The following is a 25,453-nucleotide window of genomic DNA, read 5'->3' as shown; positions in this document are numbered from 1 at the left end:
TTTTCCACTTTGGTTCATTGTATTTCTGCATCAGAAGTACCAGAGTTCACAAGTTATATCCTGACACACAGGATGACTATCACAAAGGTTGCTGCTGTGATGCAGGCACGAGTAAGGCACCTCAGAGAGGGATACAAGGCAACAGTTCTGGGGAGTTCAGACAAGCACTCATATAAACATCATGAAATCTTAACCTCCGTAAAAAAAATAAAAAATAAAAAATAAAAAAAAAGCCTTGATTCTTATACATACTTAAAATAATTTGACATTTTGCAGAGGACTGTCACTTAATAATAAGCATATACAAGCAAGAACACAAAATTTAAGCAATTGCACATATCCACATAAAGTAAACATATTTACTTGTATAACAATAATAGTTATATCAATCAACCATGTGACTAAGTGATGCCTCCTAGCAGCTAACCGCCCACAGAATGGAGTGGAGCTTCACCGTTCCTTAAACCGTCACCAGACACGGAAGACTGTCTTGCTGCCCCATTGGGACTGGTAACTTTACACAAGATGCATGGGAAAAAATGTAAAACTGATTTTTGTGATCGTACCTTAGGGTATTTTAAAGGTATATCTGCATTCCCCTTAACTGTGATGGTCTGGATACCAGACTTTGTTCCTTCCTTAATATCTAGGTACTGGTTATAAAAAGTATATATTTGCAGTAGCTGGTCACTTCCAACTACTGCAAGCTTACAAAAGTATATATTAATTTAAAGAAATCAAAATGAGTTCTTATCCTATTATAGTTAGTATGTAAATAACCTTTACACTCCTGCCGGATGCAAGGCAGGAAGGCATAACCAGCATCAAGCAAAAGATAAAGACACATTCTTGAGCCCATTGAATGGGATTTGTTGGTGTATTCCTACACTTTTAGCCTTATTTACAAGCATCTGATCTCCACTATTGGCTTCACAACTACTGCCCCTCCAGGGGGCAAGGACAGGACTCCTAGACCCTTGGGGATTGAGTTCCACACCACGGAAGCCTACAAGGCACAGGACAAAAGATGAGCCTAATGAAATGAAGTGACTACCTAATTAGCTAATAATTTAATGTAATATAACTGAATAAACACACGACACACAACACACACCACTGAGCTTCCACAGCCTAAGGGGTTTGTTTGTTTGTTTTGTACCTGAGCTGACAACTTAATGTCATCTACTCCACTGTTTATTTTCATACAACACTCCAAATTTATCTTCATATTTCCACTATATGCTTTTTCCTTAGTGCATAGTTTTTAGTTAAGGCTTGTGTCTGCACACTATACAGATATAGTATTCTGTGTCTTTTAGTCTCCCAAAATATCACTGTACATAATTTCCTACATACAAAACTCATGTCTCATTTCCTTTACAAATTTTACTCTTTTAACACAAAGTAATGCAAGCAAATGGGTGAATGCTTGATGCTAATGCCCAGCTGGATATGTTTTGATGAGGACATTGTCATTTGTCTTTTAGTTTTCCACAAAAACTTCTAGTGCCCTTCATGCCACTCACAGCTCAGCAACATAAAGACGCAGAACACATTATCTTCTCGCAATAAATTTTCTTACAATACAATAATTTTTTATATAATTATGTTCTCTAAGCAAACCTCTCTGCCAAAACATTAGCTGCTAACATTTCTTTGCTTCCGGGGGATGCCCTTTCTTCTTCTTGGCTCACGGCATCCATCCCTGAGGACATAGTGGCAGTAGTGGTGGTGGTCCCAGTTAGCTTTAAGCTAGAGTTTTTTAAGGAAGCCCGTGACTGTTTGACAGTCCCAATTTTTGAGTCTAAGTTTCCCCTTCTGAGAAGAGGTTCTCTTGTGACCTGCATGACTGGAACATGCCGAGATAAGCTGCCATTGGAGGAACTTACAGCATCACTATGTGTGCCAACCAAAGGCTTGGCAGTGGTCTGGGATGGAAAAATTCTGACCACCTGGGGGGTGGAATGGGTGGAAGTTGTTAGCAGGGGGATGGAGGAGGGAGTGGGGTAGGCCACAGTTACTGTTTGGGGATTTGACTTAACACTGGAGTCTATACCGTTGGTCTCCCTGTTCATGACCATCAGGTTCACAGTGGTTGGGGCTGAGCCTTGCTGGTGCTGCACCTGACTTGTTGGTGGGCTGTGAGGAGAACTCTCCTGTGAATCTATCACTAAGTTTCCTTCATGAATTGGAGAATTGCTGCCAGACTTCTCTGAGCCATTATTGCTTCCCTCACCCTGCTCGGTCCTGTTTATCTTTTCTTTGGCATGTGATGAGTTCTTCTGTCTCTGGGAACTGCAATGATAAACAGATTTTTAAACTAAAGAGAAAAAGCTAATACAAAATATATTATTTCACAAACAAAGGGCACAAATTCACTCCAATGCATGAGGTGTGATTCAATCACTTTCATTCATGAAGTGCGGACAATTAAATAAAAATGGTGTCATAAGGCAATAAGTACATTTAAGAGATAAAAATGATAAACTCTTGCAAATAAGTGATATTATATGTATACACATTATACAGACTAATTCTGAGGCCTCCTGCACTCTCCTGCTGATTAAAATTAATTATAATTAAACTATTGATCCATCACATCCTTTAGTCCAAAATTCACCCATATATGTTGGGTCATTTATGTGGATGCCTCCTGGCAGGAAGTATAGCATGCCCTTTTAGCTGGATGGGAGATGTCATATTAGCTTTTCCTGTCTACGTAATGACAATCTAGCTATTCAATATTTTAATTGAAAAATTATGATAATGAGTAAATAAATGTGCCTTGCCTGCATGGGATGAGGGAAGGGTCAGGATGCTGCTGTGCATAGTCAGGGTGGGTGCTGTAGTAGACACGCATCATATCCATCATGAAGGTGTACAGCTGTCGCCCATGTACCTAGGATGGGAGAGTTTCACTGAATACCTTTGACCTTCAGTTATGCCTTTCTTGAACATTAATTATTCATTCTGACATGAGGAGTGTTAAAACAAAATAAAAATATACCAATCTAGCTATAATTCTAATGCTTCACCCTTCCACCTCAGGGCACTCTCTTTGGCTGCTCGCATGTACTTGAATTCCTCTCCTCCTCCTCCATCCTCTCTCTATGCAAGACTACCTCCCATTTCTTCCCTCAGTCTATTTACCCAGTGAGATGTTAAATAGATTGCTTCATGCCTATCAATACCTTTATGTTAAACACTTCCTGGGAACCTTCACTCAACTCCGGTCTGGGCTCCACTGTTTTGGCCTTTTTTCTGATGACTTGAGGTGGCTGGAAAGTAGAAAAAGAAGCATACTGGGTCATTAAAAAGGTGTTGCTGCTGAAATGACAAAACAAAAACAAAATTGAAAAGCTGAAGCTGTTCATTGTTATAAATGTAAAGATGAGATGCATCTCTGCTCAGTGATAGCAATCAATAAAAAACTAACAAAGGTAATGAAACAAACTCTTTCAGAAGACAATTTCTATTTCCTACCTGTGTTGAAGATCCTTTGCGCTTGACTCCCTTATTGGAGACAGCCTGTTCGTCAGTCTTGATGTCTCGTGTGGGACAGGCACAAACCCGCACGTCAATCACTTTGCGTCCCAGCACCTCAGCTTGCCTGGGACCATAAATAAAAAATTACTTCCAATTCCCTATTTCTGGATGGAACTGGGAAAAACAATGTGAGTACCATCCATGATAATGATGTCCAACCACAATAAAAGCAAGAGCAACATTAAGTTTGATAATTATTAATGATGACGTTACACATTTTGGTTCCTTTCTTCTACCTCTTTTTGGAAGGATATATATTTTTTGAGTAAGAACTTTTTTCAATTTTCATTTCACTTTAAACAAATGATCCTTAACCTTTTCACATGCAGACATGTCATCATACAAGGACAGTTATGGCAGTGGTGAAGGAAGTGTAAGGGATCTTATTGTTTCACTCTATTCAAGGTTCTGCTCTATTTCACAACAATAAAAGTAATTACCATATCTTTTTAAAGAATGCCCCTGAAAATGTCTTGAAGGGAAGTAGTTATTACTGGTTGTTATTATACTAGAAAACTCATCCAAATGGTCACATGGCCTCTTTGACTTCCCACCCTGGCACTCCAAATAAAAAACAGGGACGTTGATGATAATCCTAATTATAATCCCAGTCTTTCAGGGAAAGGATTATATATATGAGAGTATCCTATACATACATGGGTAAATACAAACACACAAAGGCATACACACCCATTCTCTAAGGTGATCACAATGGAGATTGGTCGCCTGCTGATGCCACCAACACAGGAGCCAAGGCACATGAAGCGCAGCAAAATGAGGACATAATCTGGGCTGCTCTGCTGCAAGTCGAGAGGAACCACGACAGAGAGGCGGCCAGACTGACTCTGCTGGTAGTGCGCAGCAGGGTGGTCTGCCCTCACCACGTGGTTTGGGTAGGGAAAGTCTGTGGCAGGAATAAATAAGGTGAGGCTAGCTTCCCTATCTTTGGTAGAAACTGGGTCCAGATAAGAAAAATATATGGTAGAAGTTTGGTTTGAATAGGAAAATGGTAGAAATTTGACATCAGTTTCCTACAGAGGTAGCTAGAGGTATAAACTCATGAAAACAGGAAATCAAATATTTTCCTGACACAAGATTCTACACAATATCATCTTTTGCACTGGTTTTGTTTGATCTGAGTATTTCAGTGCTAACCATGGTTGGTTGCTTCAGTAGGTGCTGCGTGGTTGGGGCACCGGGTAACATTCGTGCGCAGGAACTCTGGACTGGAGAACACAACAACTGCCCGGATGAAGAGTTTCACATTGCCCTTGGGGGGGTTCTTCATCCTGACTTCAAACGGCACAGCTTTGTTAAGGTTTGTGTATAGTTTGTTGACAATGTTGCTCATCTGAAAAGGGAACAACGTCACTTGATTTGTTTGGTCATTACTTATCTAACACAGCTTAGAGGAGTAGCTAATCAAATTAAAAATGACATTATCCATCATATATACTGTATATAATTTCCACTGGCAGATGTTTTGTAGGGACTACTATCCTAGAAGCATCATGTCAGTCAACTACTACTCACCAGCCACATGGGACTCTTGGTGGAGCGCTCCTTGTCGTCAACAGACACTGAGAAGCCGTGCTTCCCTTCCATGTCAATAAGGGTTGGGACATCAACCATCCCGCTCACTCCACCCTGCAGAGGGGAACTCTGCAATAAAGTGTTTGATCAGCTCATTAGTGAAACCTAACCACTTACACACAACTACAGCTTTTCTTTCATGGTAATAAATCATCATAGTATAAATAAAATGTAACAGAGGTCATATATATTAACATTACAATTATTAAAGACTATAAAAATAACTATGTACGTTGCCATGTAAAAATATTTTACAGTATCTGTATTTTTACTACTACTACTTTATGCTTGCCTTTTTTAGCCTCTCTCAATACAACAAAATTCATACATTGATAGCTTACCTGACTCACGATTAGCTGTGACTGGCCTGTTGTCAGAGGCACTGGGGATGCATAGTAGCCATTCTGTGAAGAGACAACATTTTTCATCTCACCTTCACCTAATTCTCATCCTATCAGAAAGGAAAGTTTTAACAAGGGCAATGCCTGAAAAGCAACGATCTGATGAATATGAAGAAGGAAGTTATTTTTTCTAAAACAGAAAATTAGCCATACATTTTGATTGTATACTTTCCCATAATTTGTTTGAGGTAGTTTTGATGATGAATCAATTTGTTTTTTCAACTGAGCCATATTATCTCCAAATCTTTGCTACTTACCATTTTTATATCCTGAAATTTCTGCAATTTATCATAATTATTTTATTTTAAGATTAGCACAACCCACCTCAAAATAAGTTCTCACATTCTTTCATATTTCTTTAAGACAGTAAAGCAAAAACAATAGCAGAAACAGCACTGATTGATTTATTCTAGTCCCTGCCACACCTCTCAGTAATACATTGCTGCTTTATAGAGGACACTAATCTGCTACCTAACCTACAAAACACTTTCAAATGTGTGGAAAAAAAAAAAAAAAAAAAAAAAAAAAAATCTGCCAATTATTTATGTCATTCCTGATTTGACAATTATTTTGGGCAAGGCCGGCTTTAAGCAGTGGCGTACCGAGGGGGGGCTATGGGGCCATGGCCCCCCCTTTTAGCAAAGAAAAAATAATAATGAATAAATAAATATTACAGGAGAATAATAGGAATATGTATAATAGTATTACGATTACGAATGTGTGTGTGTGTGTGTGTGTGTGTAGAGTTGAGAGCTCAGTGACACCGACTGACCGAGTTATTTCCCTTTTGGTTTTGTTTTGAGTTAATGGTATGATATAAGGTGTGCTCTGAGTGATAAAAAAGGAAGGTGTTAAATGATGGCTTCATAAAATTGTGTGTAGAGTGCGACGTCAAGCTGTCAACTGAAAGCGGCGGAGAGATGTTTGTAGCGGGAGCGGGGAGACAGGAAGAAGAAGAATAGTGAAATACGAGATTGGGATGGCTTTGGCAGAAAGAGAGAGCACGAAAGTCGTAAGTGTGCCTTCTCTTCTTCTTGCCTCTCAGATTTACTTGATTTTAGGTGTAAGGTGCAGTCAAAGTGATTGGAGGACTATATAATTATACTATTGAGGCAGCAAGCGAACTTGTCTGGTAACAGTGGTGAGTATGTAATAATTGATTCTGTATTATGACGGGGAGAGTGGCAGGCGACGCGAGACGCGTATGGGACCTGTGACGTCGACCTTTGCCGCTATATTACCACCTTTAATGACTGTTTTGTTCTTGACAGTGGACAGTGTAGAGTGGCTGAGTATAACTATTGTATGTTCAGCACTTGAACAATGGAGCTGCTGAGTTGAATAAGAGCAGGTGATCTATTTTGAGAAACATTCATTGACGACGTAGGCTCACGTGGCCGTAGCCTATTCATGTTATCCGTATAATATTTTCTGACCAAAAATTCCAAATTTCTGAAAATTATGATTGATAGACTTCACTTTCTTTTTATGTAGTACTTTTTTTCTATAGCGTGTGTCATTTCTTGAATTCACGCAGGCTTGGGATTTGTGCCTTTCCATTCTGATTGATTTTACATATTTCCTCCTTGGTCACAAAACGCCAGAAAACGCTTCACGTACGTACTCTATCTGGTGCAATTAAGAAAGTCACCACTGACTCGGCTGATGCCCCGGATAGTTCAGTTAATCAGGTAGGTAAATAATGAAATAATGATTAAGAATAATTACTGCAAAACACGTTAGGTGAAGAATCAGCAGCCAAGCCTAATCTATAGCAATAAGTGACCCAGGTTTTCTCATGAGTTTGGAAGTGCTCACCTCAGTTCTAAGTGTCACCAAACCCTTGCCAGAAAAGCTGCAGGGGTCACAACAAGAACTGATGGGTGCTCTTGGAAGTGCAGCTACACAGAGCTGCATAGATGCATTTCAGTCCTATCGTGATGGAAATAAGTTCAACCAACTTTTTGCCTAAGCTGAGGAAAGGTACGGAGGTATCATCCAGAAGCCTTGAACTATCAGTGGTCATCAGAAACATAATTAAGGCTAACCCTCCATCAGCAACTCCATAGGAGAACTATCGAAGAGCTATTTTTCTCCCATTTTTCGACACTGCTATAGCACAACTCAGGGAAAGGTTTGCATCTAAACACATTAGGAGTTTTTTGTTGGGAAATCTTGTTCCCTCTCTTTCAGTTGATACTGATTTTATTGAACTGAAGGAGGCAGTTGAATTTTATGGAAAATTTCTTGATGGAGATGCAGATCTCGTTGAAGATGAATGCATATATCTACGGGGGCAGAGTTATTGGAAGCGTCGTGAATCTCATGAGAGGTCAAAGCAAATTGTTGAGACATTGGCATGTGCCAAAAAATTGGGCACATACCCAAATTTTTCCACCTTATTGCAATTTTTTTAACTCTACCTGTTAGCACTTCCACCAATGAGCGATCCTTTAGTGCCCTTAAATTGCTTAAAACATACCTTAGGAACGCAATGAATGAAAGTCGTTTAAATGGACTGGCCTTATTTGGTCTATTGTGACACAGATCTTGATCATGAAGTCCTTGATGAATTTGCACGTAAGAACAGACGCATAAATTTGAGGTAAACCAGTTTCACTGTATTGTTGTTGACAGTAACTAATCTAATTCATCTAGTTAATTTTTATTTTATATTCATAAAATACCTGACCCAGTTTTCATGTATCTTGTACGTAAAAATATGTATTACAGCAGCAGCCTGTATAAACGAAGATTATACATGTTATATGAATATAACATTTTTTTCCTTGCCAGTATATTACTTTTTTTATGAGAACATGTAGTTCTAATTTAACGTAAGTAGTGTTGTTTCGAGGGTAAATTTTTGCAGTCCAAATTACAGAAATGAACAAGATTTTAAAAGTAATGTTCGCTCAAGTAACATGAAATTAGTACTTTAAAGATTATTTAAATCTCCCAGATTTATGTTGTAATTATATGCTACCAACAAACTTCGAAAATGTAAAATGTATGTATATGTATGTATCAATGCATGTATAAAAAAAAATAATAATAACTTTACCCCAGCGATCTAACCCGAATCCTCAAGCTGTATGGGATCCCTGCGCTTGCAATAATACTGGACGCAGAAAAAACTATATATATATATATATATATATATATATATATATATATATATATATATATATATATATATATATATATATATAATATTGGCCCCCCCCTTTTCAATTTTCTGGGTACGCCACTGGCTTTAAGCATAAGCTTTCCTCACCTCCACTTGGAGCCTAGGAACCCATACATCAATCATTCTAAAGATGAAGTTGTTACCCTAAGTAAATACAGAAATGGGTATATTAGAGGGCACCCAAACAATCCAACTTCAAGATTTCGCACTGCTTTAGGGATTAAATATAAATCAAATCAGCTGCAAAGAACGTTGACAGATGCAAATTGAAGCCATTCCTTCTCCTGGAAAATTAAAGGGCAACAAAATTATGACTCAAGCAAACCATAGTGAAGGCCAAGGTGCTGTCATCTTTTAGCTTTACTATTAGTCTACTTTTTCCTGGTGTGTGTGTGTGTGTGTGAGAGAGAGAGAGAGAGAGAGAGAGAGAGAGAGAGAGAGAGAGAGAGAGAGATGCGCACCTCCTGTGGTAAAGTGACGGCTTGGGTAGCTATCACCATGGTGTGGTCATCGGTCGGGTCGTCCGCGGACTCCTCGCTCCCCTGCAATAACGTGATATGGTATGAGAGCTGGCAGACCATGGCATACACTCCTGCTTTCCTGTTTTTAGGATGTGCCGGAGCGAAATAAAACATTAAGATATCTTTGTGGTTTCAAACAAAAATCTTTAAATTGGCAAATGTTGAATGATTGTTGGTAACTGTGAGTAGAAAAGTGAAATATAAAATAGAATGAGTCCTGTATAATAGCCTTTTTTCAACCCTCCTCCCCACCATCTCATATCTCACCCCCACCCCACAACCTCTTATACCCCCAACTCCCCCACCCTCCATGGAGGTCGGGTGAGGGTGCGCGTCCGGCCAACAGGCTGAAGCATGTCACTAAGCGGCAGCGTCGGGTTACAGTACAACAACCTTTCCACAGCTCCGGCAGCACAAACTTTGATTACTACGCTGTGTACACTATGCCAAGTATTTTAACATCATAACAATCATCACAGGCTAATAGAAAATAACGGCGTTAAGAGATATAACGACCACCCAATAGTTGTGCATAAGCAAAATATCCTTGCGAGTAGGAGAGCGATTAAGAGCAGGCAAGATGACTACGGCCCTACGTGGTGACGACGCAAGCCCGCTACACAGGGAGGAATGCAGTGGCGTGCGGACCACCATCCCCGAACTCGAGGTGCCACGAAGGGTGCACCGCCGCTTACCTCGTCCATCTCCACCTTGATGTGTCCCATTAACTCCTGGTGCCGCAGCTTGGCCTTGGCCACCTCAGTTTCATCGTCCATTTGGTTGGCTGCTCCTCCCTTCCTGTTGGCGATTGAACGTCCCTTGACTGAGTGGCTGTGATAATGGGTGTTTTTCTCCGTCTTGATGCTGGCTGAAACTTTCACATCAGGCGCTTCACTTTTTGGAATGCAACCTGTGCCCTCCATGCCCGTTGCCCTTAGAGGTGCCCTTTTGATTCGCATTATAGTCAGCCTCACTTTTGGTGCACTATTTTAGTGTCATTTTAAATATCAGACACGGTTAACACCGTGTGGTCACAAGAACACAAGTGTTCTCGGTTATAACTACGCCAGCGTGAGGCACCGCTATATTTGGGAAGGGGGTCGCCTTAGCAAGGTTGTCAGCCTGGCGTACCCAGACTTGGGGTCCAACGTGGCTCCTATAGCTTGCACTGCCTTCTTCACATATCCAAGTGGGTCCTGGGTGTCTGAACACATTGCATGCCAAAGGGCTATTGTGTGCGTGAAGAAATAAGGGTTCCCGGGAACACTTTCCAACTAGAAACTTCTGAACAACGAACTTGTTCACCGGACACGTAGAGACTGGAGCCAACATGTTTTAGACACCCTCAGGTTCAATATTTATTTGCTTCGAATCGAACGAGATATTGGTTCTTGTTTTTTAGATACATGACCAATGGGTAAAGTTAGTGTTCATGGCAAATGTGCACATGCGCATGGTGACAGCTTTGAAGTAAATAAAGAAGTAGAAAATAAAGCTGCGGTAACACATGCAAGTCTAGCCTCGCTGGCGGGTGCCTTTTGGATGGGCTGCGATAAATCCACACACAGACACCTCCTCCTCTTCGAACAGCTGCCGCCTCAACCACTGCAGGGCACACACAACTCTCGGCAGGACAAATTCAAAGATTATATTACATGAAAATCCATATATAACTGCGACCTAGCGTCCAAAACACTTCGTACACATAGCCTTCAAAGCTACTGCTGCCGCATACCACTAAATCATCAACTATGAAGTCATGATCTATTCCTGAGATGGAAATGATTTGAAAATGCTTCAATTTAGGTGAACCGAATGACGCCTTATTTAAGATAGATCGATGAGGCTGCTTTGCTTTAACAGTGAGTGATCAATACAATGTCGGGATTAGTGCTGGCTGGCAAGGGAAAGTCGTCTTCGGCGGGTTGGGAGTGGAAGGTCGAGTCAGCCCACTCGCTCTCTCGACTTATCATAACTACTGATGAACTGCCATTGATATTACGTACAGTACACCACCTCTCTCTCTCTCTCTCTCTACACACACACACACACACACACCACGATGAAATAGTTAATACAAACATCTGTAAAAGCTCGAACAAGTCTGATAAGGACACAAGTAGGAACAAAAAGTACACACACACACACACACACTATTCACGATGAAATGGTTAATACAAACAATTAAATCAGTACGAGCTCGATTAAGTCTTGCAAGGACACAAAAAGTACACAGACATGCACTGTTCACGATGAAATGGTTGATATAAATAACTAAATCATTACGAGTTCGATTAAGTCTTGTAAGGAGACAAGTAGGAAAAAAAATACACACACACTAGCCATTTACGATTAAATGGTTGATACAAACAAATCAATACGAGCTCGACTAAGTCTTGTAAGGAGACAAGTAGGAAAAAAAATACACACACACTAGCCATTTACGATTAAATGGTTGATACAAACAAATCAATACGAGCTCGACTAAGTCTTGTAAGGACACAAGTAGGAAAAACGCAAAGGTTACTTACAATTAATGCCCTGAGCAACAGAGATCGGGAAAGCAAAAGAGCGGCGGCAGCTGCAATATCTTTCTTTCTGTACTGCCACAAGAAAGCAGAACTCATTCAGGGTTGGGAGCGAGGGAGAGGTTAACCAGGTTCCTTCAGCAAGAATCTCCGTCAGGTGGCTACAAGGCGAGTCAGCTGAGGCAGGCAGGGTAAGTAATGGTCAGGGAATGTGGGCTAAGGCTGGCTTGTGCTGACTGCTCCGCGCGGCATGTTGGAAAAAAAATATGTATCACAATTCGACAAACTCCTTATTAGCTATAATTATAAAACATGTTTCCAAGACTGTATTATAAAAAAGATCAAGATACTACTACTACTATTTGCTAATGATAATAATATAATAATAATGTTAATAATAATAACCCTGTATCGCATAAAGTGGACTATCCGTAGACATCGAGCGAGTAACAAAGAGAGCGCTGCACCTGGGCTAGTCCTGCAGCCATCACCAACACGACTACCACTAGCTGGCTGCACTTCTTCCAACGCTTTCATATTCCAAAGAGCTTCGCTAAACGCGTAGCTACACGTTCCGAGTCGCCGCCCCGCCCCGCCTCCGCGTTCAGGCTGCCTCTCTCTCTCTCTCTCTCTCTCTCTCTGCCAAGTGCCAACTATTCCGGTTTTTCCGACTTCCCTTCTCCACACACAAACACAAACGGTTGTAACAAAACATATCATTGCTACCCTTTCATTACCGTATCTCTGGCTTCAATATTATTATAATTATTATTATCAGTTGTTATATTGAAGGATATAATGATAAATGGCAACATCATGGCGTCACGGTTACGTCACTGATGGGTCATGGGACGAGAGAGAGAGAGAGAGAGAGAGAGAGAGAGAGAGAGAGAGAGAGAGAGAGAGAGAGAGAGAGAGATTTTCATCACTTTACATAAAAGAAAACAACAATAATAATAAAAACGATAGTAAACATAAACTCAAGGGCTCAAACTATTGCATCACAACACACACACACACACACACACACACACGGCAATAAATCACATAAATATTACTCTTTCCGCTGGTATTAAAAGCATTTCCTTCTCTGAGACACGTGATGACGATTATATATATTAGTTTCGTCTCCCTGGTGCAACATCTTCACACTAGTTGAGCTGTTCGGTCCGTGAAGCCAACGTGTTCCTGAATCAGCATTCAACACGTCAGGCAAGCGAGGATGAATAAGCCGTTATACACCACCTTGGGAAATAAACAGCAGACTACGTGGACTCCAAGTATAAGGGGGTGAACGAACGAACCAGTCTATTGCGGAGGGTAGTGGAGTTGACTTCACCGTCTGTATCGCGCCTCATACTCCCTCCGTTTTTTTCTGCGTTTGACGAAGACAGTGAGGATGCGGTATTTTGAGGTAGCTGTGCATAAGACGACGGCGGGATAAGACCACACCTGTGAGACTTGTGTTAATGCACCAGTGAAAAACAAAGCACAGGAAGACTGCTGGAAAATTTGTAACTTATTTTCATATTTGTATCTTCAAGAATCTGGAGTGTGAAAGTTTCGTTATAATTGAACACACTCTTTACCAATTAATCAGGTGACTTAACCTCTGCAAACCGGAAAACTCCAAAGGATTGACAACCAAGATTTCCAAGGTATGTAACGCCCCGACCTACTATAGATGCCATCTGCTGTCTCAGATCAGAGGTTGGAAGTTTGGAACCATTTCAAGGGGGGCCAGATACATCAATTGCTATGTCTTCATTGTCAAGCACTACGGACGATGGATGAAACAGTTAAAAAGTACAAAAAGGAAATTAACAACTCAAACTCGAATTAAGCAGGAAATATTGGAGACAGTGTCAGTGACGTCTTCATTCAAAGAAATAGAATGGAAAAGCTTAGAAGAAAAAAGTAAAACGCCGGACCACAATAGAAAGTTCAAACAAAAAAGAACTCCGTGGGTCGAGACGAGACCATACAGCCACATAATCAGGCAAGAACGAACTTCCTCAAACTGAACTGGAGGAATAGGTTCTGCAGTGGCAATGTGAGATAAAGTGCAAACGTGACCCAGAGACATTGGAACACTTCATCGGCCGGTGTTGTGCCTGTAGCGGCGTGTGATGCGACTGTACATATCTTACGTAACACAACTACCCACGTGAAAAAAAAAAAAAAAAAAACGAGGCGAGACTACAACCAGAGCAAACTTCTTTTCAGCAGCGCCCATGAAATCAACAAAATCCGCTGGAAAAAAAAGTGAACGAATAAACAAAATGTAAAATACCAACAAGTGCAGTCGTGTCCAAACAAGAGTGAAAGTGTAGAAGAAAACAAGCTCGGAAGTCGTCACATCTACGGAAGGAAACATAACACACACATACGATCGGAAGTGGTGATGTCCAAGTCGAGTCACTCGCATCGAGTAGAACAGAGCCACGAGGGAGTTTCGAGGCCAATACAGCTACAAAAGTTGATGTCGGTGGCGGTGATGGCGATGGTGACCTTAGATGATTATATTTCTCAAGTGCCTCAGTTATAGAACTGCACTGAGGTGATAGTGCGTCTTCCTCCATGAAATGGCTGGGCAAGTGTTCGGAAGGCGGACTGAGTCTCTTCCACTCCTCTTCGGTGTTCACACGGGGGGCCATCTCAACAGATTCACGACCACCCTGCAAGTAACAAAATGTGTAAGTAGTGGTGCTTGGACTGGCGTGGCGGCTGAGAGGAGGGGGGAGGGAGCGAAGGCAGGGAAGGTGACGAAGGGAGGGAGAAAAGGTTGGGTGGTGGTGAACCTAGGGAGGTGATGGGGTGGTATGGCTATTTAGGGTGATAATGTCTGTGGTGGCAAGTTGCAAACGAAAAGGAGAATTAAGGGGTAAAAACAGGGGTGTAGGGTGACATGTTGACATTTGTGGGCGGTCAGGTGGCTAACGCCCGTCCAGGCGTCCACGCCATAATATATACCTGTCATCCAGTTTCTTTAATCGAGGCGCGTGCTAATCTCAGTGTTGGTGTATTACATGCCAGACGCCAGCCTCACAGGTACCTGCGACATAAAACGTCACCAAAATATGACCAAATAGCAGCTACCAAGGAGTTGTGTGACTACTGCGACCTACACAGAAAGACCTAGGGCTCAGGAAAATAAACATATCTAACGGGGGAAAAGGCGATAACTTGTTCTACGTCAACAGCAGTTTCCCGGCCTCACGCACTACTCAACAACAGCCTGCCTGTTGGATGCATATGCAACCCGCGGACGTTCTGGCACCTCACTGATGCTGCCCCGAACGTTCGGGTCCACGGGCGGATTGATCCCAGTAAAACGTATACAAATAATATTAAGGATAATTACAATATACACGCCCTCATCCAAGGAGGTATAAAGGGCCCTCATCCCCATCGACTAAAGTTCTTCAGATAAAAATACAGATTACTACGACGGGCGACCCTGAGTGAGTCTAAGTACAAAATATAATTATTATTGGTAGCCTTGCAATGAGGCCGTGACGGTAAAATATAAAGCCATATCGAATAGTACCAGGGAAAGATTAAATACCACTTGTTATGAAGAACACCGCTAGACTTCCTTAGAGAATAAAATTAATGGATAAATAATCAGCGACGTGGCCACCTACAGATGTCTCCCCCGCCGTCCACCAATCAGGCATCGAGTCCAACATTACAGCGTCACAACCAAAACGTTTTAGCTCGCCTCATACGTAAGGATCCTTATTTAGATACATCTGGTTCTTCCACGCCTTTCCCTCCACCCCCACCCCCACCCTCCTTCATTCTCGTCACGCTGTTAGGTAAAAGGACGGAAAGAACGAAGGAAATAAATAAAAAAGCGTAAAAATAAAGCCTTCGACACTACACTAGACAGCCCAGGATATAGCCAAACTACTGCTCACCTATAAACAAACAAAAAACAGCTCTTCGTTCTTAATCCCGCTTCTTACAATTCCCTTTCGTTACTATGATAAATAAGAAAAAAAAATATTCATAATGGCTTATCGGTATGCAGTAGTGACGTAGTGACTATTATCATTCTACTTATCTCCTCCTCTTCCGTATCCGGCCATGGTGACTACTTGATTTTCGTTCTTTCAAATCCGGATCTACACCTAATTCTTCTCCCTGCGGTAAAATCACAATGTAAACGTCTGCTCACTTTATATCCTCTCTCACTTACCAGGTCACTCACGGATGTTTCTCTCTCTCTCTCTCTCTCCACGCCAATAGGTGAAAGGACGAAAAAAAAGGGAAATCAATAAAGAAAAGTAAAAGCGTACAAATAAAGCCTTCGATACTACACTAGACACCCGCAGGATATGGCCAAACCACTGATCCTTTAAAAGAAACAAAGAACTCGATCAGCTCTTTAATTGCTCTTCATTCCGCTTCTTATCCTTCCCTTTCGATAAGATAAGGCTTACATATACTTTCTTCGTGGTCAAGAACAGAAAGAAATAACGTAATGTTTGGTTAACTGTCATCTTCAACGGTCTGCATTAGTGACTCATTCTGCTTATCTCCTCCTCTTCCGTATCCGGTGACGACTTGATTCTCGAAGTCCTTAATTAAATCCTTATCAAGACGCCTCTCCACCCGAAAATGACCTCTCTTTTGGCCACTCTACTTATGTCTACTCGTATTGTGGGAGCGGTGGGTAGCGGGCTTATTTTTTCTGCACTTTTTGTTGCCATTGAGCAGTTTCCTTTGCTGTAAAAATAAAAAAATAAAAAAAAAAAAAAAAAAAAGTTCATCCCTGTGGTAAACTGATACTAAAATGACAATGTAAACGCGAGCTCGCTTTATATCCTCTTTCCTCCCTTCCTGACTCATCCCTGTTACTCTCGATCCCCTCCTCCTCCTCCATCCCTGCAACTCTGCCATTTTGACAGCCCCCGAATGTCAATGCAACTACAACACTTCACCGGGAGTAGAAGAAGAGTAAACTGTGCTTCTACCTAGGAAAATAACATCGTAAATATTTACCTTGCATACCATTCATATCATTCCGTCAGTATTTTCCTTCTTGTTGTCTGCAAGCAACAGGCGGCCATGATGACACGGACGATTTGAATATTTCTTTTCCCCTCCACGATTACGATTACGGGGACTATATTGTTATCATTTGGTTTTACTTTACTTCGATCGATAAAGGAGAAAAAGAAACAGCGTCCTACTTAATTAGGTATATACGATTAAAAAATTACAGCATGATGTCAACATACTATTAATAGCCAACATGTAATTCCAGCCACCGCCCCACACCCGATTCTTCTCAGTACGCAAAATTAGGGCGTATGATTTTTATCGCACATCCCGAAGTCATCACAGTGTTTTAAGTGCGCATAATTAAGAAGCTTGCCACGATGAGAGAGAGAGAGAGAGAGAGAGAAAGAGAGAGAGAGAGAGCATGCACTTTCAATGGGTTGCATGACTCAAGTTACACGGAGGTCGTTGAGGACGTATACCTGACCTACACCACACCAGCCACAGTCTTTAAAAGCTCCCGCTAACACTGCGAGAGCACGGAGTTTGCCAAAGATGACACAATAGTCCGTCACCATACTACTCTCTGACCACTAAACCACACGCACACCTGTCCTTAGTTACGGAGCTGCAGGTAAATGATCATGACCACAAAGACTTACCTGATCACGCGAACACATGCTCCTTCTTAGAGTGGCTGAACTGTTGTCGCGGCTGAGGTAGGCACTATACTGGAGCCTGGAGCGAGGGACACTGCAGCCCAACATATCCACGGCACTACCATTCTACAAGCGCAGAGTGGTCTGACTCAGTGTTGCCAGATGGCGCAGAGGAAATTTCAGTAGATTATTGCGAGAAAATTCAGTAGGTAGGTAAAAAATTCGGCAGACGCACTTTAATATATATGTAGTGATTCTTGTGCTATATATTATGTAGATAAAATGAGGTTAAAAAGCATGATATCAGCATTTTTTTTAACTATTTGGTGAAAATTTGGAAAAGCAATATTTAAATTATTCATGAGATTGACAAATTATTTCTGAGGTTCATCAAAATTTCAGTAAATCTCATGATATTTCGGCAGATCTGGCAACACTGGACTCTGACTTTTCTGCGCCTCTGGAGATACTGGTGACATTCTGATTGGCTCACAGTTTCCCGCCATAATGATTGCCATATAAACTCTGTGTAGCGGCACGGGTATTATATATTAACAACCCATTTTTCCTACTTACCTTACCCCCATACACCTCCATCGTCTACACACTCGTTATATATATCTTAGTAGCTGATGGTGGCGTTGAATCATTATGGGTCGTCATGAAAGATGTTATCACTGGCACTGACACTGACAACTTTTTGGGGGGCCGTCCCGCGCGGAATTGAAATGGGAGCCAAACGTATCCTTCGTGATATGTGTCGGTGCTTTGCTCAAGGTTGTTTATTATGCAATTTTAAGCTTCGTGTGTGTGTGTGTGTGTGTGTGTGTGTGTGTGTGTGTGTACGCATAACTAATCTAATTTAATCCAAGAGCCAATCTTTACCTCCTGAGACTGGGTATAGTATAACGCTGAGGGTTTATATAATTATGTTCACACACAAAAAAGAGCATATTTGGTGGTATTAATTTAGAATCATCATACGTCTGGCAAGTTTCTTTTCTGGCACCTTGGCTCAGGACCAGACGCGTGCCGGGAACTGTCAACCTTTTTTTTTTTTTTTTTTTTAAATGGCCATACTCCTCACCGGGCATTATTCATATTATGACCATCCTCGGTTGCCGGGTACCATACACTTTGCCATTCGAGAGCGTGGGCATTAATACCAAACACTAAATTCGTCTGAGTGGTATTATTTTTTATTATTAAATTTGACTTTATAGCCCGTATGAGGCCTACAAATGTGTCCTTAGTAAAAATAGGGCAAGGGAAACACCAGCAATAGTCCGAGATCACTGCACAGCCAGCTCATACATAAAGATGGGTGTTGTATGCACTTAGTTTTACAATTACCGCGCACACTGCCGGCTAATTTTCTGGTCAAACGTTTTTCCGGCTAATTGACCCCACCCGGCCCACCGTGACGTGACCGGCTTCTCCTCCGCTCTCCTATATCCCTTCCCTTCCTCACTTGTTATAGCAACTCAAAGTCAAGCAACCTGCTGTACGTGGCTTACTTTGCCGGCACGTGAAGACCAGAACACCATCACTAAAACCACTATAATATACATACTTAGAAAGATTGTTACCTATTATCTATACCTGTAAATTTGTAAAAAAAAAAAAAAAAAAAAAAAAAAAGAGAAATTCCAGACCCATATGTACTCTCTCTCTCTCTCTCTCTCTCTCTCTCTCTCTCTCTCTCTCTCCACACACACACATACACACACACTTCCTATTTTCGGAACCACACACAAAAAATCTATGCATAAAATTGATTCCCAAACAACACTGTATTTTGCTTGAAAGCACCTAATTACAGTTTACCTTGGTCATCTACCTGCCGTCCCCACCGCCCTGACGTGATAATGACATCTATAACTAAAAATATTTCCATCTACCTTTTCTTGCTCATGCACCAACACTTCGAGGGCTGCCCAGTGTGCCGCTCCCGTCACAGGTGGTGGTGGGCCCGAGTCTCCATACAGGGTACTTAGCAGCTCGTTTTCACACATAATAAAAAGAATCTAAGGCAAAACGGCAGGAGATGTATTGTCGCACCTATCTCCTCGCTACTTCTTACCACGAGACTGTGGCAGGAGGCTGAGGAGGGGGTTTACTTTAGTGGGTGTATCAGCGTGCGTTATGAATGAATGAGGAGTTGCTGGGCATTCTATTACAGAAAATGCTTTTTAGATCTCAGTATGCTTGTATGCCTGCTCGGAGTGCTGCTAAAACACCTGTGGTCACCTTGGAATCTTGCAGATGTGAGAAAATTCACCTGTTATCGGAGAAAAAGAAAGTTAAACGATGATTCGGTGGCAACTCACACACGTGTTGAGGTGAGGTGCCAGCTAGTCCGCCTCTCACGTCAACTATTTCCAAAGGCCGAATAGGTGATCGATCGGGTTTTCATGAGCATTTTTTCACGTTCATAGTACAGAAAAAAGGTCAAACTACCACCAGGGTCATAAAAACCTCCGGAAATGCCCCAAACTCCTACGAAATCCTTGTCAAACGTTGAGCTGGAGACATGGAAGTATAAGTGGTAAAGATGGGTGACTTTTCTACATCACAGCTCATCTTATGCATCGATAAAGAAACATCAATGACCCTGTGCTTAGTAATCTCTACTGATACGATTATAAAAGAAAAGTCGGTAACACATCTCCGGAATGCATGTTGCCAAAATGATCTCGTTCACATTTTTTCCCCCTAAGTAAACCACCTTGGGGTCTGCATTAACGGGTATTACTGTAACTGCTATGTGCTATGAATAATGGTCAGTTGCACACCAGAAAACATCCTCAAGAAAAGGCGTTAAAAAAAAATGTCATTAGAGAAAGGAGAACCTCTTCAACAGCTGAGATGTAGTTGACACTTCAGGTGACAGGAGCTTGACAAGAGTGACAAGTTGGAGGGTTAATCCACTTGTGCTAATATTCCGGGCATTTCTAATTGATGTGTGAAGAGAATGTATTTTGAGTGAGTGTGGTAACTGGGTAATGGGTATGGGAGAGTAGCAGGTTCAAGGCAGCTTACTAATATCTTCCAGCCATTACTAATTGATGTATGTGTTTAAGCCTTACTGTTGGCGATTCTAGAGCTAAGAGGAGATTATAATTAGACCCAGTGAAGAGGAGAAAATTTAGTGTATTTTGAGTGTGCTAACTTGCGTATGGGAGGGTATAGCAGGTTCAAGGCAGCTTACTATAATATTTTCCAGCCATTACTAATTGATGTATGTGTGTTTAAGCCTTATTGTTGGCGATTCTAGAGTAAAGAGGACTTCATAATTAGACCCAGTGAAGAGGAGAATGTATTTAGAGTGTGCTAACTTGCGTATGGAAGGGTAGGAGGCTTATCAGCTTACTAATTAATATCTTCCAGCCATTACTAACTGATGTGTATATGTATTTTAACCTTAATGGCGATTCTAGAGCAGAGAGGACTTCATAATTAGACCCAGTGAAAAGGAGAATGTATTTTGAGTGTGTTAACTTGCGTATGGAAGGGTAGGAGGCTTATTTAACCTTAATGGCAATTCTAGAGCTAAGAGGACTTCATAATTAGACCCAGTGACAAGGAAAATGTATTTTGAGTGTGTTAACTTGCGTATGGAAGGGTAGGAGGCTTATCAGCTTAATAAATAATATCTTCCAGCCATTATTGGTGGTGATTCTAGAGATAAGATGACATCATGATTATACCCTGTGGAGAGGAGAACTGCGTATTAGAGTAACAGGTTCAAGGTTCATTAACTTATCCCTTGCAATATGACTCACGGTGAACGACTGCCATCGGTCACGTCTCCTCTGTGCTAAGGTGACGTGTATAAATCCGATAAGGAAGTAGAGATAACTGTCCTGCCTTGCCCACCACAGCCTCAACACCCAATGTGACTGAGATGACCACCGACGCCACGCGCACCTTTGAGTATGCCCTAAACCACTTTTTACTTTACTGTATTATCATCTTGCTCTTGGGTTAGACAGTACCTTAAATTTAGTCAACTCCTCGGATTGTTGGACTAGAACCTTTCAAATTATATACTTATTTTGTCTCTATAGTTCTGTCTAATATCCTCATTAATTAACTCAATTAGGTTAATGTAAGGTAACTATTGGCAAACATTTTTGAACATTCATAAGTACTATTCTGGCATAGATTGTTATGCTTCTTTGAATGTGAAGGATTTTTTACATGTTTATTATGACCACTTTCAAACTAACCCCAACCCAAATAAACTGAACTATTTTTAGAGATAGTAAACTTGTCCCACAAAATTACAAAGTATTCCAACCCCACAAAGCTAGTAGCCAAGCCCCACAGGTATTCATCCAGAATTACACCCAACTCCTTCCAGTGGCTGACACTGATTATTTAGATAGATTTTAACGTGCTAATCATCACTTTGGTAACTGTTTTTGTTTAAAGGTTTCTGATATTTGTGCAGTTGATCAAGTGGCAATTGGCTACTATTCTAAAGCTGATACGTTGATATGTTAGTATCCTTAGCAGTGATGTTACTATTTTTGGAGCGATAGGTTACTATTTGTTAGGTTTAAGTTTGGTTTTGTTAGGAAATGCGACATAACAGCGCAGGTTTGATTCTTCAACAATGATAGTGTAAACTCTGAGGTAACAGTAAAGTTGGGGGCCCACTCTATACTCGTAGCTGCGTGTGGCCTCGGAGCTCATCTCCTTCGCATTGGCTCTTGATCGAACCACACAGTCTGGGTCAGTGTGACAAAGGTGTTATCACAGTTTACCTTCCCCAGGTACCCATTTATTGACCCACATGAAAGGGAGGATGAACAACTTGGTGAGCTGCACGTCGATTGCCCAGGCCGGAATTTGGACCTGGGCCCACAGATTCATAGCTAGTCATGCTAACCACTGTACCACAAAAGCAATGAACTGAGGGATGTGTTGGAATAGATAGGTAAGTAAAGATATATAAATTGTGATAAGTATTCCATAATTCATGGTCATTCTGGTTAGATTTGTCATTATTTAGAGTTCCACAAAAAAGATCTAGCGAAAGCCATCATATTTACCTTCATACTCTTTAGTTTTGTAACTGTAGCCTGTATCACCAAGATTATTGATTCTCACGTACCCTCACTGAACAAAAAACAGTAAGTTAATTAACCCGGTAGCAGCGACGGGCCAAATTTGTGGCTTTACCGTGTAGCAGTGACAGGACAAATTTGTGCCATGATATAAACCCCCCAAAATAGATGATACGTAAACTGATCACAAATGCTTTGATATATATTATGAAATGGTTTGTGTGAGGGGTGATTTTTTCTCATTTTCTTGCTTAGAGGGACCATTAAGAAACATGATCCTCGCTGCTACCAGGTTAAACTGCTAAGAGACATTGTAACTCATATTTCATAGGTCGCACAAAACCTTGTGGGACATGTTCTACTTTGGTTGTTATAGCCCTTTGGTAAGAGATATAATGCTTTGTACATATGTATGTCAGTATCTTAAAATCTTTAGTTTTAAAGGTACCTAAACTGTTGTCAAGATGGTAATTGACAAACTTAACATAGTCTCACCAGTGCAATACACACACACAACCCTAAAACACCAAGCTGCCATACTATGCAGGTATATTTTTATAATGAAACATTGAAGGCTAGATGGTCAACTGAGTGAATCAGTCATCAGTGGTTTAGATTTGACTCCATTGCAGATTATGAACATGTACACAATCATTGGTCGGTGGCGGTCAAAACATAACAAACAGTTCGTTAAACTGTATGTGCAAAGGTTGGATCCCTCAGATATAACAGATTTTCAGATATAACATCACCCTTCCCTGGTTCTTTAAATGAGGGTTGACTGTATTTGTTGTTTGATCATATATATTCACTATCTATTGTAATTCTCATGTTTGTCTAGATATTTGGTTGACTGTCATCAGGCAGCCACCTCAGTGCATTAATTGTACAGATCCAACACTGCCATGGTGGCCATGTATCTGTAGACACATCATCATTGTCATCTTTGCTTAACGTCATTATTTTCCCTCGTGGGGTTGAACGGGTACATATATGAAAATGTTGTCGTTCATTTTGGTTTGGAGCAGGACTATTTCTGCCTTGGATGCCCTTCCTGTAGGCAACCCCGAGTTTCAGCAAAGGGCCTAAGTGGATTGCCTACCATGGCTAATGAATCCCACCTGCCCAGGTTTGTAATTGGAGTTGTCCCTTTCCTAGATGGATTGCCTACCATGGCTACGAGCCCCACCTGCCTGGGTTGAGTTGAAGTGGCAGGGCATATCCACAAGTAGGAAGGTCATGCAAACAACACCTCTGGGGCTCTAACTGGTCTGAGATCCTTCAGAGATTTGGCCTGGGATTGCAAGGTCACAGTTACCAAGGGTGCCACAAGGAGACACACTGTAGACACATGCATAGTGGAGGAAATTGGAAGACACAAAGAAGGGTAAAAGGTACAGCTGGGAGAATATGCTAGAGCTGCGTGGCCTTGTAGCTCTTTGGCATCTCTCTTGGGCCCATGAGCCTTTGGTGGGTAAGAACTCAATACTCCCGGGACACTAGGCCAATGTGACGTCCAACTTACCACAGTCTACCTTCCCCAGGCTTTCCCAAGTACCCATTTATCAACCAGTCAAGCTGGAAGAGTTGGTTTCCACCTGCCAGGCCAGGATTTGAATCTGGGCCCACAGATTCATATCTAGGCCCGCTAACCTCTGCCCTAAGGATGAGGTGGAATCCAGGGGCCACAGGATATCTGGACAGACAGACAAACATCAAATTCTTCATTCTCAAGAGGTAAAAATTGTGCTAGGAATGCTCTGTATCTCTCTTGTTGGTGATAAGTCACATCTCTGAAAAAAAATACTAATGTGGCAGGTAAGATCATCCTCATCAGCTGTTGACCTCACTTCCCACAAAGGCAGGATATGAATTGAATAAGTTATGACAACTTCAGCAAATGTTCTCGGCAAACATTGTCAAGAGGAGTCTGAGATACACCTTCACTTACTGCAACACCGGAGTGGCATCTCTTTAGGTTGCCTGTTATGATACTGGGAAAACATGGGAGACATTTGTAATCCTCATCTCTCTAAGACACCTACAAAACAGCATCAAAACAGACTGCTTGCACACCGGAGTCCATGTGCTCTTCTTTAATTCTAGTTGGTTAAAGATAATTGAACAAAGAGAACTAGTGTTGTCAGCCTTCACCAATTAATTTCCATTATTAGAAAAATATGTACTTAACAAATGTTTTCAGTTCTTCAACAGGTTTGCTTCCAGATAAAATACATGCCAGTAAACATCAGAGTTGCAACTGTCAAGATGTGATGGACAGGGGTACATTTGCTAACTACTTTTCTTGGCAGACTTAACCATGTATATTTGCAGATCTCCAGCTATTAACCAGTGTAATATCCAGAATTCCACTTCCCTATACATCCACACAACATCTATGTGTCACAAAACGCACGGGAAATTGATCCAGATCCGGAAAGGGGGGACAAACATATCCAACGCTGGGGATTGAACTTGTGTCCAGCCAGACAGGAAGTCACTCTTCTATCATTCTGCTAAAGAGGCGCCCCCCTAAGCTTGTGGGCTTTTAGGGTCTTTCCGCATCAGGTGAGTTACCACACCAGAATGATGCATTTTATTTATTTGTTCAAGTAAACTTTGATGCAGCAGGTCATGTCATGCTGACCAACTCTCCTGGCAATTTGTGACAGCAAGCAGGTTTCAGCATCTGCTTCTGTACAAATGAGCTTCACAAGGCCCAGGATGGGACTTCATTTGTAGATACATTATTTTAGTATATGATGTAAGATTGTCTGGTAATAAAATTAGAATGATGAATTTAATATTAATAACCTCTACTAAAACTCCATACCATGGTTGTATTTAAGGGGAAGGGTTATGGAGATGAACACCCCTTGAACTATTACTTGGTCTATCATGGGTTTTGGTGTAATTTGTTGAGTGATTTT

General features: G+C 41.3%; 1 protein-coding gene and 1 long non-coding RNA gene across 9 annotated transcripts; one reads left to right on the top strand and one right to left on the bottom strand.

Annotated features, from left to right (window-relative positions):
* On the bottom strand, window positions 1-20,904 carry LOC126982980 (cellular tumor antigen p53-like). 7 transcript variants are annotated; one of them, XM_050835360.1, is made up of 11 exons: window positions 19,350-20,904; window positions 14,170-14,457; window positions 9,192-9,272; window positions 5,481-5,543; window positions 5,080-5,208; window positions 4,702-4,897; window positions 4,237-4,450; window positions 3,484-3,610; window positions 3,192-3,278; window positions 2,790-2,899; window positions 1-2,295 (listed from the first exon to the last, which is right to left on the bottom strand). In XM_050835360.1, exons 1-11 carry the CDS (start codon window positions 19,461-19,463, stop codon window positions 1,614-1,616), a joined length of 2,091 nt encoding a protein of 696 aa, XP_050691317.1. In that variant the 5' UTR covers window positions 19,464-20,904; the 3' UTR covers window positions 1-1,613. The 7 variants fall into 7 exon arrangements, with proteins under 7 accessions (XP_050691317.1, XP_050691320.1, XP_050691318.1 ...); XM_050835363.1 differs by having other exon boundaries at window positions 14,206-14,457; window positions 19,350-20,903; XM_050835361.1 differs by lacking the exon at window positions 19,350-20,904 and adding an exon at window positions 17,452-17,926.
* Window positions 14,330-25,322, top strand: LOC126982985 (uncharacterized). 2 transcript variants are annotated; one of them, XR_007735471.1, is made up of 2 exons: window positions 14,330-14,475; window positions 22,230-25,322. It is a non-coding gene; the product is annotated as an uncharacterized LOC126982985 (long non-coding RNA). The 2 variants fall into 2 exon arrangements; XR_007735470.1 differs by lacking the exon at window positions 14,330-14,475 and adding an exon at window positions 20,982-21,384.
* The last annotated feature ends 131 nt before the right edge of the window (window positions 25,323-25,453 follow it).

Source organism: Eriocheir sinensis, chromosome 52 (assembly GCF_024679095.1).
Source record: "Eriocheir sinensis breed Jianghai 21 chromosome 52, ASM2467909v1, whole genome shotgun sequence".
NCBI classification, from domain to species: domain Eukaryota; kingdom Metazoa; phylum Arthropoda; class Malacostraca; order Decapoda; family Varunidae; genus Eriocheir; species Eriocheir sinensis.
The sequence above is the reverse complement of the archived record's forward strand: the minus strand, read 5'-3'. Positions and strand labels throughout refer to the sequence as shown.